Here is a 16,879-nt window from a genome sequence, read left to right as displayed (position 1 = left end):
GAGGGATGCTGACAAGGTGCCACTTTTTCACCTGTTAGCCTCCACCTGCTCCCTCGCTAAGGGATATGAGGATGTAATATGAAGGAGGAGGTTTCCTGCGACAGAAAAAGGAAATTGGTTCTGAGGGGCATTTCCGTACCCTTCAGTGCAGCTGGTGGTTCAGGACCTATTTTGAGACCATTTCACACACGCTTCCCGGCGTTCCCATCCTTGCGTGGAAAACCAGCTCCTCTCTGCTGTGTTCCCCTTCGTCAGCTCCCAGGACTGCCAGGCACAGTCAGCGGGGCCAAGCAAACAGGGAAGGGGGAACGAGGCTTGTACCCACATAAGGGCTTGCCGGTTTTATCTGGCTGCGGTATCACACAGAATGGCTGGGAACCAAAGTAGTACCAAAGACAAAGCTGCCTTGGAGCCACGATAACCTCCGCTATCAGCCCTGCTCGGTGTCTCCCCAGGCTGAGCAGCGGGCAGAAAGCACAGCAGCAGTGGCGTTTCGGGAGGAAGGGAGCTCCTAGACCAAACAGCAGGCACACACACATTGCTCGGCCAAGGCAGTCTGAGGTGAAGGGCCCGTCCTGGCTCCAGCAGGATATAAAAACCAGGGTTTGCTAATTGTGAGCCAGACAGCACGGCCTCAGGAGATCTGTGCACGTCAGGGCTGTCGGGCTGCTCCCTGCACACCACTGCCTGCCAGCAGCCCTGCACCCGAGCCACCCAGCCTTTCCGTGAGCCCTGGGACACGGGCAGGGTGGAAGACGGGCTGGCGTGACGTTGTGGAAAGGCAGCCAGAGCTAACTGAATTTGGTGGGCTCGGCTTGGCTGCCTGCAGGTCGTTAGAGAGCACCACGGGCCTTGCCTTGGTGTGAAAGCACCGCAGGCCCCGCAGGCTGCAGGCCCCGCCAGGGCCTGCACTGAGCGTGGAGGCGGGTGGGTGTCTGAAGGAGGGGAAGGCCATCCCTGCCGTGGTGCACGGCGATGGCCTCGTGCCAGATTTCCACAGATTCGGGGGTCAGCGCTGAGACACAGATGTGTGAGAGAGGAGGAGAGTGAGGGGGAGAGTCACACGTGTGGCTGTTTGCTCAGTGCCTGCAGAAACTCCTATGGACTTGGCCCCGGGCCCTGAGTGCCTCTGGAAGAGGCGTATTCCCAAGCTTTGCTTTGTTTCCAGAATTCATTCAGGCTGCAAGGAGTGTGAAAATAACCAGCTTTTGCTGTGCTGCAGCCACACTTCAGCTGTGAAACACGGTCCAGATTCCCGAGCTGCTGCCTAAGGAGGAGGTTTTTGGTTTATGAGCTACCTTCTGCCCCGAGTTACAGGTCCTCGTTTCTCTCCCTGATGCGGCAGAGATGCACACAGCTGTGCCTCGAGGCCAGGATCTGGTCCCCCAAAAAAGTCCCCCCTCCAGGGACATCGTTTGCAGCTGCTGGATGCTTTCAGTAAATCAGTTCGATTTCACCCAGGTTCCTGGCTGGCCACAGCCACTCCTCTTTTTTTTTTTTTGGGTTACACAAGACTGCCTTGCTGATGGCAAGCACCACATCTCTGATTTTTCTTGCACCACCAGGAAGATTTAATGCTGCTCTTTTGCTCTTTTTCTGCAATGTTGAGATGCAGCTTGGAGTACAATACGCCACCAGAGGAAATTGCCCCAGTGTTAACCTTTGAGATGGGCTGAGTGGCATGTATGATTAATCAGAGTAAATAACAGCAAAAAAATGATATTTACTGAGATTTAGTTCTCCAAAGAAAGCGCCATGCAGTATGGCACAGCGGGGTCAGCTCTCCTGTGAGCCTAAGTCAGTGCAGCTGTGTGAGGTTTAGCAGATTTGTACCACATAGCTCCACATAAGTCTCTACAAGTCTCTCCTAAAAGTCTCTCCCTTTCCCCTAAAATCTCTCCATCCAGAAGACTGTTGCTTAACGGGGAAAGACGTCCCCTAATTAATGTCCAGACAGCTTCAAAGGGTGGCAGCCGGATGGTCGGAGAGATGGGGACCTCGGAGCCCCACTTCAATGCAACGTTGCGGCGGCGGGGGCACGAGCAGCGCCACTGACATTTGCAGGCACAGATCGTAGCTGGGTGAGGAACAAATAATTAGGAGTGATTTATATCTGCATGATGAAAAATAATGGCTTGCACAGACAAACATGACTGCCGGTAATGTCTGCCTGCTATGGGGAGCCCCTCTTCCTTCCAGCAAGGTAACAAATTAATTGGGGTGTGTGGCTGCTGCAAGCGAAGTCGTAAGTTTGCTTGCTGCACATCCCCTGTGTGCTCGGTGACAATGACATATGGGAGACAATTAAATAACCGTGGTTATGTCCAGGTTAGTGAGGAAGCAGCTCCCCGTGTGAACTGGCTTTATACCGTGTGTCTGATGCCCGGATAGATGCAGGGCGAAGATAAAAGTCTCGGTGGCTTCCCAGAAAGTTACCAAGCTGCTTCTTCACCTCTGTCCGGGGACTTCACTGCCTTGTAAAACCCCACCTTGTCCCGGCCATACCGAACCCTCCCCAGTTCCTCCCCAGGAGCATAGGTTTGCTTTTTAACAAGGGGCCATTTGGTCTTTTAGCTTGATCGTTAGAGACCCAGCGTGTGATTTGCGGTCCCACGGTTTGGGAGCTCGGCTCTTTCTCACAGCCAACACCCAGCCAGCCAGCTGCAATTTTCCTGCTGTAGGTGGACACATTGAGCACTCGGGAGTGACACGGAGCTGAACGAGTCCTGCTCTCGGTAATGAATAACCCAAAGACAATCAGCTTGAGGTCAGGGTCTGACCCGCAGTGACAAAACGCCAGCCACTTGATGTAGCGGCGGGATGCCGGGGGTCACGCTCCTCCCAGATCAGAACCAGCCTGAAGGAGACCGGCACCAACCCCAAAACCCGTCAGCTCCACATTAAATCATCCCAGCCCTCGCCGCGACACCCAGCTAACGAGGCAGCGAGCTGAGTGAGCTTCTCCCAGCCTCCCAAGACTCAACCGAGCGGATGAGACCTCTTCAGAGGCATGAAAATCGTGCCCACCAGCCTGGAAATCACAGCACCCTTCTCAGCATCGCCCCAGAGACGAGATGGCGAGTGCTGTCCGCCCCGAGAGCGCAGAGGGGAGGCTCTGGGGACGTGCAGGGGCAGGGCTGGAGGAGGAAGCACCGCACCATTTTGTGCCTCCTTCCAGCGGTCCCAGGGGCAGGCGGCTGCTTATTTTTAGCTCCGGAGGTAGCTGAAATACCACCGTGATATTCATTAACTCAATCCCCGTCGGATGGGAGCTGCGAGGCGGGGCGGGAGGCGGGGGGGGGGCGCTTGGTCTGGTTTGTTTTGCTTTATTTAATTGCTCGCTTCGGCACAGCCGCAAAGCGTGGCAGGAGGCTCAGCGCCTCTCACCTCGGGAGAAGAGGGAGCGCCAGGCCCGGGGGAGGCGGGAGGAGAAAAGTCAATCAGGCAGTATTTAAAAACCTACCTGCTGGGCCCGGAGGGGGCTGCAGATTTTAATGTCATTCCCAGCTTGAGATGCAGCCTGGAGAGCGAGAAGAGAAAGGGGGATCTGCTCTTCCTGGCTCCTTAATTGCTCGTTAAAGCATCTAACAAATGCATGGACTCGTGGATGGCCCCACGCTCCTTGACAGAGGGGTTTTATCCTTGGTAGGGGGGAGGAGTATTTTTAAAGCTGCTCCTTTCCCCTGCTTTTGCTGGGTGTACAAAATCGAGAGTGGAATGGTTCGCTGGGCAAAACAAAACCCAGTCTGGGACAGGGCTGCTCCCGTTCAGCAGGAGCAAGGAGCCCTCCTGCCCCAGCTGCAGCTCCTGCAGGGAGCTTGGCCATCCGCAAAAGAGACTCCCGGGGACTGCAGGGTTGCTGCAGCTTCTCTCTGCTCACATCGACCAAAATAACGCCCTGCCCTGCGAGCTGAGCCCCACGGCCGGCCCGAGCAGACGTGATACCTGTGGCCTGGGATGCTTGTCCCCGCAAGGGGACACCAAGGCCAAGAGGCCATCAGAGATGAGCAGATCTGAGACTTAGGCCTGTAAATCCCCCCCTACCTTATTGCAGGTAACATAAGAGAGGCTTCCTACACCCCTAACCGAAAGCATCTCGCTGCAGAGCACTTTGGGCAGCTTGCTAAGCACACAGCTGAAGTCAGCAGCGTGTCCGTGAGCTGGATGGCAGCCCCGAGCCCGCTGGCCTTTAGCAGCTCTCCTGTTATTTAGAACCTGGGGAAGGAGGAGAATTACAGCTGCGGCAGGGCAGGGAAGCCATACCGATGATTTATGAATATTCACTGAGCTCACGAAGCCCTCCGGGGCAGAAAACAAGCTTTTGAAATGAAGTGAACTCTTCAAGGTTCTTCGTTTGCCTTGGCTTTGAGGCGTGAGTCACCAATACTATTTCTCGAAAATGAGCAGAGGCTGTTCGGAGGGCTGGAAGGATTTCTGGGCACTACAAAATGAAGTTAAGCATTCTGTGAAAAAAAGACTTCATGTTCATAAAGTCTTCAAAGCGTAGAGACTCCCCCCCATTAAGTTTTATGGGATGATGTCTCCATACAGTACTGAGCCTTCAGCCCGTAAGGACCCGATGTTCTGGGGAACTGAAGCTCTTCAAGTGTTGAAATCTCCAGCAGCTTCCGTCTCCAGTGCTAGCAGCTCGGTGCCCTGTGATTTTTCATCAGTTTCATTAAACAGGGGCTGCAGAAGTGTTTTGATCCTGGCCGTGCAGTCTGTGCCATATACGTTGTCTTTCCTAGCCATGCAACCAGGTTCTCGTGGTGCTCCCCCACATCTAATCATCACAGTGACCAAAGGAACAGTCCCTAGGGCAGCTCGGTTTGTTTTCCATCTCCTCTTCATACAGCAGAGACACGGGAGCACAGGACTGGGGACATCCCGGGCTCATGTTTTGGTAGCCTGGACCCCAGGGGGCTGATTCCCCAGCGGGCTGGGGAGGTGACACCGTCCCGATGCCCTTGGGAACCCTACAGCTGCCCAAAGAGATCCAGCCCAGGGGGAAATGGGGATGGGGATGTGCAGGGATGGCAACAGGGATATACAAATGGGACGTGAGTAAAGGTAATGAAACAAGGAGGTCGTCTGCACCAGCTTGCTGTAAGCACAAATGCAGGATAAGAGCTCCTCTTTGCCAATTAATTATAGTAATAATAATTGGTTTTGTGTCAGCTGGCAGAAATGTGAGACTTCGCCAATTTTTTCAATTAACAAAGCTATGAAAGAAAACCTCTGTGGATTAGCCGGCACCCCTGGGCTTCCAGGAGCCGGGGCAGGGGGGGTGTGTGGGAGGGCTCCTTACTGCAACGCGAGCAGAGGTGGCCACGAATTCGGGTGTCCTGCTTCACAAACGGGGGAAGCACCAGCCCCTGTGGGCCGTCACAGGAGGGCTGCGCTCAGCTGTTCCGAGCCTGTCTAGACGTTCCCATCCCAAATCTGAGACATCTTCCAGACCCGGGCTGTGTCAGAGCAATATCCTGCAGGAGAAGTTGCGGTTCCAGTGAATCAGATTTTTCTCACCGAAAAAAGATTCCATCCGAAAACCACCAGCTGGCCCTGCCCGCCCTGCCATACTCCTTAACCACAGGAGATTCCTCTCCATCTGAGTCACAAAGCGGCGCAGACAGCCAAGGTGTTATGTTAACAGGAGTTAGCCCCCGTCGCAGAGACAGGCTGGTAGGAAAGAACAGGAATTCAAAAAAAAAGCAATAAACCAGCAGCTGAAATGCACTGTTTTTGGAGCCTTTTTGCTGCCCGTTCTGCTGCAGATGGTCCCTGCTTCAGCAAGGTCACGAACCTGGTAAAACGGGGACCATTGCAGGGGATGCAGCACTCCGATAGGTGTAGGATGTACTTGTGCATACCTGGATTTCTTCCTGCTACCGAGAGGCTCTGCCCATATGTAGTGCCAACTCCGTTGTCTGCGGATGAGCAATATGTGTTGGCACGAGGTGGGCTGCACAAGGACCCGATCCTGCTCCAGCAGGAAGGGCAAAAGGAGGACAAGAAGGGCTAAAGGAGGACGAGAAGGGCAAAAGGAGGACAAGATTTCCAAGGAAATCTTGCTCCATCCTCCTTTTGCCCTTCCTGCTGGAGCATACGGTGTGGATCCCGAAGCCCCATCCCGAATACACAGCCCCCTGCCCCTGAAGGCCTGGTGCGCTGTTTCTGAAATCTTCTGCCTTCAGCATCCGTCTGACCTCTCGTTTCTTCCCTCTGCAGGCTGATGCCAAGATGGTCTGCGACGTCGTAAGTCGGATGGAGGACACAGAGCCCTTCTCTCCAGAGCTGCTGTCGGCTATGATGAGACTCTGGGCAGACTCCGGGATCCAGGAATGCTTCAACAGGTCCCGGGAATATCAACTTAACGACTCGGCCCAATAGTGAGTACCCCCGTTGATACATTTTTGTGTTAAACAGATGCATTTGGACTTGTTAAAATTTTAACCACAATGACCCCAAAGGTGTTAGCTGCCTCCCAGCACTGGATCTGACCATGGCTTTGCTTACAGAGGAGGATCTGTGATGTGTCACAGGCTGCTGCAAGGTAGGAAGGCGCAGGCAGGACTTTCCTGTCCCCCTCTGGCCAGTCTGGGGTCCAGGACCCTGAGGCCAGGTGCTCAGACTGCTTCCAAACTGTTCAAGGTTGGTTTCTACAAACCAACTGAGACAGACCAACCTGTGTCTGTGGCTGATGGCTTCTTCATTTGTCTGACAGATAACAGGAGGGTGTGGTGCCCTGCTTTGTATAGCAGTACAGCTCTCGGGTTTGTTTTTCTGATAGTCCTACAGAAGGGTAGGGGAAGTATTTGCATTTATGGCGGCGGCACATTATTCTCGTAATACTGTCGATGGCATCCATACCATTAGGGACCACGGCCAGAGGTTTTCTTCATGATGATGGAGTCCATGGTTTTGATTCACTCCATTATAAAAACAGGACATTTGCCCATAAACAGCTGCTCTGGCTCTGAAGAAACACCGAGTGTTCCCCCTGTTCCAGCTCAGACCCATTCCTAATGGTAATTCTTCCAACGTGCTCGCCTCTACCTAGGCAGGGAGACAAAGCATTTCATGCCATAATTTCAGTCCCAGCAGCTGTTGCAGTCAGGCAAAAAGTCCCCGTGGCCCTGTACTGTGTCTTGGACAGTACTCAGTAAATCGTGGTGAAGTATGAGGAACGAGCAAGCACAGAGTGATCCTTTTCCCAGTTACTCCCCAGCAGTCTGCTTCGATAGCCACAGCAGTAGAGGTTTCCCAGAGTGGTGACAGGGGAATGCTCTGTCCATGCTTCTGGCTTTCGCAGTGTCCCGTGTCAACAAGCCCAGCAGCTGACTCATGCTCTTCGGGAGCTGCTGCCTGCTTGGATTGTCTGGCACCTCTGCTTAGACTTTTCCTGGATGTCGATCAAAACACGGACCCAAACGCCGGGGTGGCTGATGATTTTGCTCCGTGCGGTGGCCCTGATTGTCACCAGCCTGCACCAGCTCCTCCCATCCAAGCTGGCAGGGCACTTCGGGAGCGCAGAATTATTTCTGCTCTTGCGGCGCTGCAGCAGAACGCGAGCGGCGATGACACATCGCTTGGCACCGCCTGAAACCCAAACGGGAGCTCTGCAGATGTGTGCCTGGTGTCACAGCATCCCACCCGACCGTTCCACACCACGAACCACTACAGCCGAGTGACGATCCCAACATTATGCTGACTTTCAATCACGACTGGGTGGACAGCTCTGCTTAATCTATATTGTATTGCCGGTAACAGCAAAATCTGCCTTTTCTTGCCAGTTTTTTTTTTTTCGCACAAAATAAGGATCTGATGGCAAAAGCATACCATTAGAGAGATAAATTGTAGAGAATGCCAGTCCTAATTGCATTACAACCTTGTGGAAAATTCTTCAATTGTTTTAGAGCCAATTACCTTGAGGAAAGCATTTTGATTTTCCTTCCGTGCACTACAGCAGTTGAAAATAACAAGCGTAGCCCTCCCAATGTGACCAGATGCTGGGCAATTCATCAGCAAGGGCTCTGAAACCACAAGCTGCTTCTAGGCTCTGTGCTGTGGTATTCACAACAATATCAACACGTAGTTGCAGCCCAGTGCAATTATTTTCGGTGTCTAACAAAGTCTCTTGTGCTGCACTGGGATTCTCAAGCCAGTCAACGCAAAAAGAGAGAAGATAATAGGAGAAAGGATGGAAGGAGAGGAGAAATTCAGGCTTGCTGGCTTATGCACTACTCCTTCTGCAATCAGTTGAATCAGGGAACCATCTAGGTTGGAAAAGGCCTTCAAGATCACCAAGTCCAACTATCAGGCTGCCCTGCCGGGTCCCATCACTAAGCTATGCCTCTTATTTGGTTAAACATCGATGCTATCTTTTATAATAGGGCAGACAAATGATGGATTCAGCCGTGTGAATGAAGAATGGGAGCACACAGACCCACATTCCCAGGGAGCTGGTGGCAGGGTGCATTGCTGTTCACCCTCTTGGATGCACCCAAGGCAGAGATCTGCCACATGAAGCTGGCAAAATGGCTTTTGGAGCATTTCCCACTTCTCAAAACTGGGGACCCAAAAAGAAAAAACACCTTTCAAGGGGGTGGCAATGCCACAAATCTGTCACGGGAAGAAGAGGACCCAGAGCTTTCCCTAGAAGAGCGCTCCCGTTTCCTACCCACAGGCTGAGAAAACCCTAGGCTTTCCTGCCCCAGGCTGCTGGTTCTGCTGTGGCTGGACAACAATTTGTGTGCTGAAGGTACCAAAGCCCTTCGCATCCCGTTCAGGAGCCTCTGGGGGCTCAGCCACCACGGGCAGCGGGGCCTCCAGGCATCCCGCTGCACCTCCAGGCCCTGGTGCCTCGCACCAGATGGCGATGGAAGCGAGAGCTCACTTGGCACTTATTCACGCCCAGTGGACACCCAGTGGAAAGAGGCACATTTCTCATTTAATCTTGCAGTGCTTCGGGGTTGTTTTCTTCTGCATGAGAAAAAAAAAAAAAAAAAACGAGACAGATTTCTGTTTTTTGTTCTTCTCTCTTGGGAAAGGACTTCTCTTTATTGACACTGATACAGGCTTTGAAACACCAGCAACTACAAAACGGGTTTTCATTAGGGCTGAGAAAAATAAGTCCCAGAAAAAAGCTGAATGTGGAGTTCTCCAGAGGCTGAAAACCAGTGATGGAGGTGAGCTGGGCTGCCGGCGTACCGGCACCTCTCTTATTTCAGGCTCCTCTTGGTGCTGGGCCTGGCACTTTTGGCAGGAGGGAAGTTTGGGAAGTTTGCTGCTGGGGCCAGGGCTCATGGCTGCGCGGCATGTATCACATAGCCTGAAGGTGGCCGGGTGACCCGCGGGCTGGTGGCCAGCAGCAGGGGAGCATCAGGAGCAGCTCAGGCACCTCCCCTCGTCCCCAGGTGCCGCACGCCCCTGGCTATGCTGCGAGCTTTTCAGAAACATTTTCAAGGAACCGCTGCTTGGGCTTTGCTCCGAGGTCAGCCCTGGCCTGGGGCATTAGCGTCTGCTTTATTTAATGAAGGGACACGGGCCAGACACTGTGACTGTCCCCTGCGTCCTGCAGCTTCCGCAGTGACGGCCTCCAACGAGACAGAGCAGCCAGACAAAGCCAGCCCTGCTCTGTCACCAGCCTCGCTCCCCTGGCCAGCACAGCAGTGATCCTGCGGTGCTCTTCCAGGGCTTTACCTTGATTTTTTTTTTAATGGCTCAAACAACAGGCCTTCTGCTCTGTGCCCTGGGAGACCAAGGCACAGGCTAATCAACAACCTCCAAGAGCTAGCAGCATGGTTCTTATTAGTCTGTCGTTAATTTCTCTGAAAATAGATGTAATATTTCTTATTAGCCTAAACACGGAGTGATTAATAACGTCCCTCCTATCAAAGATGGGCAGGAGCACATCGCTGTCTGCTCTCCTGTGCATGCCTGCCTAACAGCGTGGACTTTCCTGCAACTTTTACTTCTTTTAGGCTCTAAATTCAGCTTGTCTTTAGCATGGTTTTTATACCTGCTGCAAAGGAAAAGTAGAAAATAGCACTTCTGCAAAGCAAAAATGAGACAGAAGGAAAGGGGAGGTTCCATAAGAGGCCTCCTGCGTCTTGTACAGCAAAAAGTAAAACAATGCGGACAGGAAGAGAAGGGAAGAGAGCAAGAAGTAGCAGTGGGTTTCATCATTTTTCATTACTGCATTTTTTCATCATTCCCTAAGGCAAATTTACGGGTGGGTTGAGTTCTACATTCCTAATCTCTTGATTATGTTTTTATTCCTACTTCGTCTCCTCTTCCTTTCTTGTCTCCGTGCCTGGGAGCTAAATCTACCTCTGATCATCAAAAAGTCTGGGCATTGCTGATGCCTTTTCTTGTCCAGCCAATTTCTGTCTGTGGAAGCACATCTGTGACCCACATTTTGCTTTCAAAATCAGCAAAATGGAGGTTTCCAGCTGGTTTCCTTAATCTCCTGCTTTTGTTCGGATGTAAAAACCGCCTTGTGTTTCCCATCCTCGAGTTCCTCACTAGCCTGGTCAGTGGAGGACAGTGCAGAGGGCAGCTGGGATCTGAAGCACCCAGGGCCAGGGACCTGCCTTGAAAAGCCCCAAACTTGAGGGGAACGGAGCAGACGGAGCCACACGAGCACCAGTTTGCCATGTGCCTATCCACACAGGCAAGATGTGTAGGCAGAGCCAGTTTGCACGTCCACACACACAAGAAAGCCAGAATCCATCTCAAGTTATTCTCCTCCTGCTTCCAAGTACATTGAAAGATCATTCAGTAATGCCAGGGCTGTGAAACTACCGTGAAACTGCAAAGCATTTTAGGCCTGCGTTCAACCCATCCGTCTTCACACGTCTGAGGTGTCAGGGCTGGGAAGCTCGCTGCTGCCTTTGGCTCTCGGTGCTGGGAGCAGAGGGAGGGAGAGCTGCCTCCAAGGAGGGATTCAGACCTCGCTGTGCCCAGAGAGGGGGAGAGATGCGATTGTGTCGGCTGCCCTGGCACAGTTAGCTGCAGCCCTGACATCTCCGGGCTGTGCCAAAAACCAAGCCCAATCCGGACACCACTTCAGTCGCTCCATCTCCAGGAGCTGCTCTGGCAGGGCCTTGTGGAAATGTGGCACTGAACGCAGGATAAAATACCTCTGCCTTCCCCCTCGCCCTGCCTCACGTGGGGCTGCTTTCTGATCTCTTTTCTTTGCAGAGGAATTGTCTTTGCGTGCTGGTATCGCCTGCCTTGCCAAAGCTCATTGCATCCCACATGCCAACGCGCACTTTACCTCGCAAAAAAAGAGCTAAGAAATTAGAGCCAGACGTTGTCGTGATGTAGGGACTGCTTCTAGGCTGAGCCCCAGCACGGTGCCATCAGAACAGGTTGCCCAGAGAGGCTGTAAAATCTCCGTCCTTGGCACTGCTCACAGCTCAGCCCCCTGAGTCTCAAACTGAAGTTAGCTTTGAAGTTGGTGCTGCGTTGAATGAGGGGACGGGGCTGGCTGAAATCCCAAGGTCCATCGAAACCAGCACTTCTGGGTTTGCTTGCTGGCTTTTTCCCCGTCATAACCCTGTGTTCAAAAGGGAGAAGGGGTGTTCAGGGTTGGGGCTGTTGCCCTGTTGCCACAGACCCCATGAGCTGAGAGCACCGCGGGCAGTGACCCTCCCTCCAGCTCCAAAGGCACCTCGTGTGCGGGTGTCCTCAAATCCCTGGGACATCTCTGGCCAAGATGGGGCTGGAGAGCAGTGCAGCTTTCCTAGGGACTCTGGAGAAGAGGCTACGCACAGCCAGGCAGTGGATAGCCGATCCTATTTAGCCCACCAGCCCTAATTTAGTACTTGTGCAAGCGATCCGCCCAGGCTTCATTACCCCAGGCGAGTGCTCTGTGCTTCAGGACCGTGCAGCTCTGCGAAATTGCTTTTGGCAGCAAGGTAAGCGTTCGGATCATGGGACTTGTGGGACGTGGGCATTACGCACAGCTATCAGGACACGGTCCGTTTTAATGAGCTGCAATTGTTGCTGGTGCTCTCAGACTGAAGAAAGAAAAATTATAGGTCAAGGTTTTGCATTAATATTCCCATCAGGTGCATAGATTTCATTTTCTTATCACAGCTTTTGCATTAGAATATGGTTTTCTGTCCGCCCTTCTTATTCGTGCCTGTCACTTGAGCTCATTTGTGTTTAATTGGGGGGAGTAGCGGCGTAAATGGAACAATCCAATTAATTGGGATGACTGCATTGCACTGTTTATTGAACAATCCACCTTTGTGTCTTAGAGCCCAAGCAGACAGGGAAAATACATCACGGGCAGAGATGTAGATACATTTGTCTGAATTTATGGTTTAATTTACCCCTGTAAGTAAATATGCCCACCAGCTTTGAATAATGAAGTTCCCCCTGCGATAAGCAGAACAAAAGAGCTGCTAAGGGCCGGAGCTGGCTGCCTGGAGTCGCCAACGTGGCGCAGATCCCCCCAAATGAGATGCAAATGGGATTTGCAGGGAGGAGCAGCTCCGCCACTTCTGGGGGTGCCAGGTCTGCAGTGGGGCTGGCTCTGGTAGTGACACCTCCGTTATCCCAGCCAGGAGGCGAAATTGCAGCCTCGCAGAACTGAGGGCTCGCTGGAGGTCCCAGGCTCCAAGGTTTGACTCGGAAGTTAAGGGATCACGATTGTTCCGTGGCTGCATCTGAGTGTCAGCTGGAGCAACAGCACAACGGGAAGGATGTGCTCTTGGAAAGCAGCTCGATGGTTTCCAGCATCCCAACCCCAGTCTTTGTTCATCTGGAGAGCCAATTTCACCAAAATCAGGTGCAGCCTCTCCCAGGGATGCTTCTTTTGACCCAAAGCAGGGTGGAGGCCATGTGGTGGTGTTTCCAACGTGGCTGTGAGGCAACGCTCACCTGCCCAGCCCACCCAACGCTGCCCGGAGGCTGTGAGGACTGAGTTTCCTCACCAGCAAACCCACCTGCAAGCAGGAGTGCAAATTCTGCAGCCAGCTCCTCCAAAAGCTCAGCACCTCCTTGGCTATGGAGGCCAAAACTGGTGGCACAGCACTGTCACTTCTCCCCTCCTAATCCACCTTTACCCCAAAAAATCTCTCTAAGACCTGTGGGAACAGACCCAGGGGACAGCCCAGACCACGCTGCGGGCAGGAGTTTGCTCCCCAAGGGCCAGGGCTCAGCAGCACCTTCCTCCTCCATCCCTTTCTGCACTGCCACGTGGCATCATAACAACGCTGCGTTTGGCCTGGGGCTTTGTAAAACCTCTCCTGACTAAATAAATCACTGTTTAATGACCCACAGTACCAGTCGGGGCTGTCCCAGTGTTGGTGAAGCTCCCACCCAGAGGGGTAGGACGAGGGCAGCAGCTTGTGCTGGTTCTCCCGTTTGCACCAGGGGCTCTGTCAGAGCAGGAGGTGGTCTGGCACTAGCAGAAAATATCCTGGTTATCATTTTGTCCCCTTCCCAAACCTGGGAACCACCCCTGTTGAATCAAAAACGATGCCAGCAGGCTCCTTCGGGTGCCGCGGCTTGGCTAAGGGGAGTTGGCAGCCAGAGTTCATTTGTGCAGAAATCAGCTCGTGGCCTGGAAAGAAAGAAAATAAAAGTGTTTTTTTTAGTGAAGTTTGGATTCTGTTGGCCTGGACAGACACCAGGCAATGGCTTGTCCAGGGTATGAGGCTGCAGGAACCAGGTGGCAAACACTGAGCCCCTGCGTGGCCGCTTTGCCTGGAGAAGGAGATGCTGCCAGGGTTTGGCAGCAAACTCTTCCCTTCCCATGGCTGGTTCAGAGAGCAGGAACAGCCAGCACCACCAGTAACCTCACTTCGATTTCCCCTCAAAGGCGACCTGTTGAACCGTAGCCTTGCACCCTGCCTAATCTGTTCCATCTCTGCCTGACAGCTCCGACAGAAACGGCTCCTTCCTCGCAGAGGGCGGGGGGTGACAGATTCGGTGCAGAAAGATCCGACTTTTTTTTGGCCGACTCTTTGTGTATTTTTAGGCTGCGATGTCCTTACGAAACCAGCTGGAACTGGCAGGCTGCCACCACGGGCTGGGGTGGGTTGGGTTGTTTTTTTTTTGTGTGTGTGTGTTTTTTTTTTTTCTTTTGTTTGTTTCGCTCCGGTCGTTTTCTCACTGATACCCATCTCCTACCCCCTTTCCCACCAGCTCCGTGGGCTCGCAGCCCCCAGCCACGCAGCAGGACGGCAGCTCCAGGGCCGGGGTGTCCCCTGCAAGCCCCTAGCTCTTACCCCAAAACCCTGAGATCCTCGAGATCCAGGCAGCTCCAGCCTGGCCCTGGAGGAGCCCAAATTTCCCTCTCCTTTTTCGCACCTTGCAGTTGGCACCGCGTGCGCTCAGCTGCGCTGTCACAGCCCCCGTGAAGCGAAGGGCATCGCTCGCACAGGGATGCTCTCAGGGGTCTCGGGGCCAGGTTGGGACCCGGCTGCTCCCCGCGGTGCTGCAGGTCTGTGGTGCATCAGCCAGCAGAGCTGGCAGGAGCCCGCTGCTTTCCAGGGCTCTTCTTCACATGCCCGGCGTCAGGTCTGGCACCGGCTGCTCCGGGAGGCGAGCGCGGAGGTCGTGCCTGCTTCCCGAAGGATTTGCTGTTCATTTAAATCCTTAAATGGCAAAGAATGGCAGGAACGCGGGGATTCCTTTGGAGGCAGGCTCCGGGACAGCGCAAAGCATCTTCCACGTGGGGCTGCAGACACCGGTGGCGACGCGGTGACGGGGTGGCCCCCGGCTCCTGGCCCAGAAATCCTCCTGGCTTGGAAAGAAAGGGAGATGAATGGCTCAGGAGGAGCCACGCTGAGGCCAGGACGGGCAGGACAGGGCAGGGCAGAGCAGCCCTGCTCACACGGGATGGGTTTATCTCCCTTTTCCCCTTCTTCCCACTCTGGCTGTCCCCAAGCAGCAAGAAGCGCAGCATCGCCACGCGCAGGTGTTTGAGGTTATGAGTAAAATCCGAAACCAATCATGAGCTTAGCTTAAAAAGCCCACGTTTTTCAATATATATTAAGACAACCATTGGAAAATTGCTTTTATCTGCTGCTTCCTAAGCCCCCTGGCTTAGGCTGTAAAGCCTTTTGTCTGTGAACAGGAGGGCTGGAAAGTCCTTTTTTATTTCCTTAAGCAAATAGTCCATCTAATATCCAGCCTTGCGGGGCCAGGGCTTTAAGAGAGAACAAAAATGAAAAAAACAAAAGTAGCAAATGCCGTGACGGCAGCAGGGAAACCACAGGAGCAGGCAGGGACGGGGATGCAGTACCCATGAAGGGCAGAGCAGGGTTGTGGGGCACAGGTTCAAGCTCCTCACGATACCCCTGAGCTCTGGGGCACGTTGACAATAATTACACGTATTTATGAGATGCTGAAGCCCACGGTGGTGAGGGCGACGAAGGATGAAGCAAAGCAAGGCAGCAGCCCTCAGCCTGGCACGGGTGGGCAGGGGATGAGCTCGGGAGGTTTTGGTGTCCACCTCCACGGCCGGAGAGTCCCAGCGCTCAGCCCAGGCGGTCGTGTGGGAGTCAGGATTCACCTCGTGGAGCCCCGGGCAGCGATCGTTTCACCCACTAATTGATCTAATGGCCCTAATCAGCCCTGCAGCAAACACCGCTTTATTTCTTGCTTACCCAGGCCAAGCGCTGAGCCAGTTTCCAACCCGCACCCACTGACTTCCAGCTGCTTTTTCAGCGGTCCCCTCGGACCACGTTTCTTGGTGCTGCCACGCTGATGGCCATGGCTGGGGACAGGGCTCGGTGACACGCACGTGGCCGATGCCGCAGGCTGTGCCAGGCTCTGCTTTCCCCCAGGATTTCATTCACAGCCCCACAGAGCTCTGCACGCCCGGCTGCTCCGTCAGCCCCCGCGGCTCCACCGAGGCAGCAGGAGCGGGGTGATGAGCATCGCCCAGATCTGGGGCTGGGTCTGTGCCAGGTATGGCCTTCCTGCCTCCTCCTTCTCCTGGAGAGGTGACAAGAGCTCCCTATCTTCTTCTTTTTTTTTCCCCCCGAAGCCTGAGGATGCACCCGCCGATGAGACGATCATTGATCTGGGCAGGCAGCCAGCCACGACCAGCCCACGTGCCGCTCTCCCATACACCAGCCCGGCGGGCCAGATGCACTTGAGGCTGACTTTTTGACCTTTTCCCATCACTACAGACCTCCAAACCCCCAGCTCCTATTTTCCTGAGCCCCTGACAGCCTACAGCCATGCGCAGGCTCCAGGAAGGGCCGATGGGTTCGATGATGATGGCACAGCTCAGTGCCCAAGGAGGCTGGAGTATGGGCAGAGCAAACACCCATCCTTGTGCCAAACCCCCCTGCCTGCACCTTCCCCACCTCCAGCACGTACAATGCATTGAAGTGTTTGAATGAACGGAGCAGACACCTCCTCAGAGGTCCCCCGGGGTCTCTTCTGGAGCTGAAGGTGTTGGGAAAGGAGGGGAGAAATGCTCCGGAGCCTGGCTTTTAGGCAGAGCCTTCTCCGAGCTGTTGGGAGCGGAGGGAAGAGATAGAGGGGAAAAGAAAGCAGGCACAAACCGCACCGTGGAGCCACGCCAAGGAAGTGTCAGCTCTGATTTTGGCACGGAGTCCCAGCCTCCCTCTTGCTGGGATTTATGATGCACTCTGCCTCGCTGTAACCCCTTCCCTGCTGGCTGTGCTGTCACCCGGGGCTGAGCAGCAGGTTTGCGGGTAGCACCAGCGCTGAAAAGAGAGGCAGTGCCCCAAACCCCCCAGCCCAGGTCACAAAACACCCCGTGAGCTGTCAGCGAGACTCTGACAGCACTTCTAGGGGCACACATCGGCATTTCCCAGCCCATCAGTGTTGCACGGGGTACCCAGGGTTTTACAATAACCATCTCCAAAGCCTCACTCAGGAA

General features: G+C 53.9%; 1 protein-coding gene across 3 annotated transcripts in view; it reads left to right on the top strand.

The window, feature by feature from the left end:
* Positions 1-16,879, top strand: part of GNAO1 (G protein subunit alpha o1) — a 130,784-nt gene that overhangs the window by 77,275 nt on the left and 36,630 nt on the right. For 2 of the 3 annotated variants that reach the window (XM_038185398.2, XM_038185400.2), the window contains exon 4: positions 6,229-6,389. In XM_038185398.2, the coding sequence (XP_038041326.1) occupies positions 6,229-6,389 (161 nt within the window). Of the gene's footprint in view, positions 1-2,816; positions 3,220-6,228; positions 6,390-16,879 lie in introns of those variants that run through there. The other variant, XM_038185401.2, reaches the window with a different exon arrangement.

Source organism: Anas platyrhynchos, chromosome 12, assembly GCF_047663525.1.
Source record: "Anas platyrhynchos isolate ZD024472 breed Pekin duck chromosome 12, IASCAAS_PekinDuck_T2T, whole genome shotgun sequence".
Lineage (NCBI taxonomy): Eukaryota > Metazoa > Chordata > Aves > Anseriformes > Anatidae > Anas > Anas platyrhynchos.
Note: the sequence above shows the minus strand (reverse complement) of the source record. Positions and strands in the feature narration are given on the sequence as shown.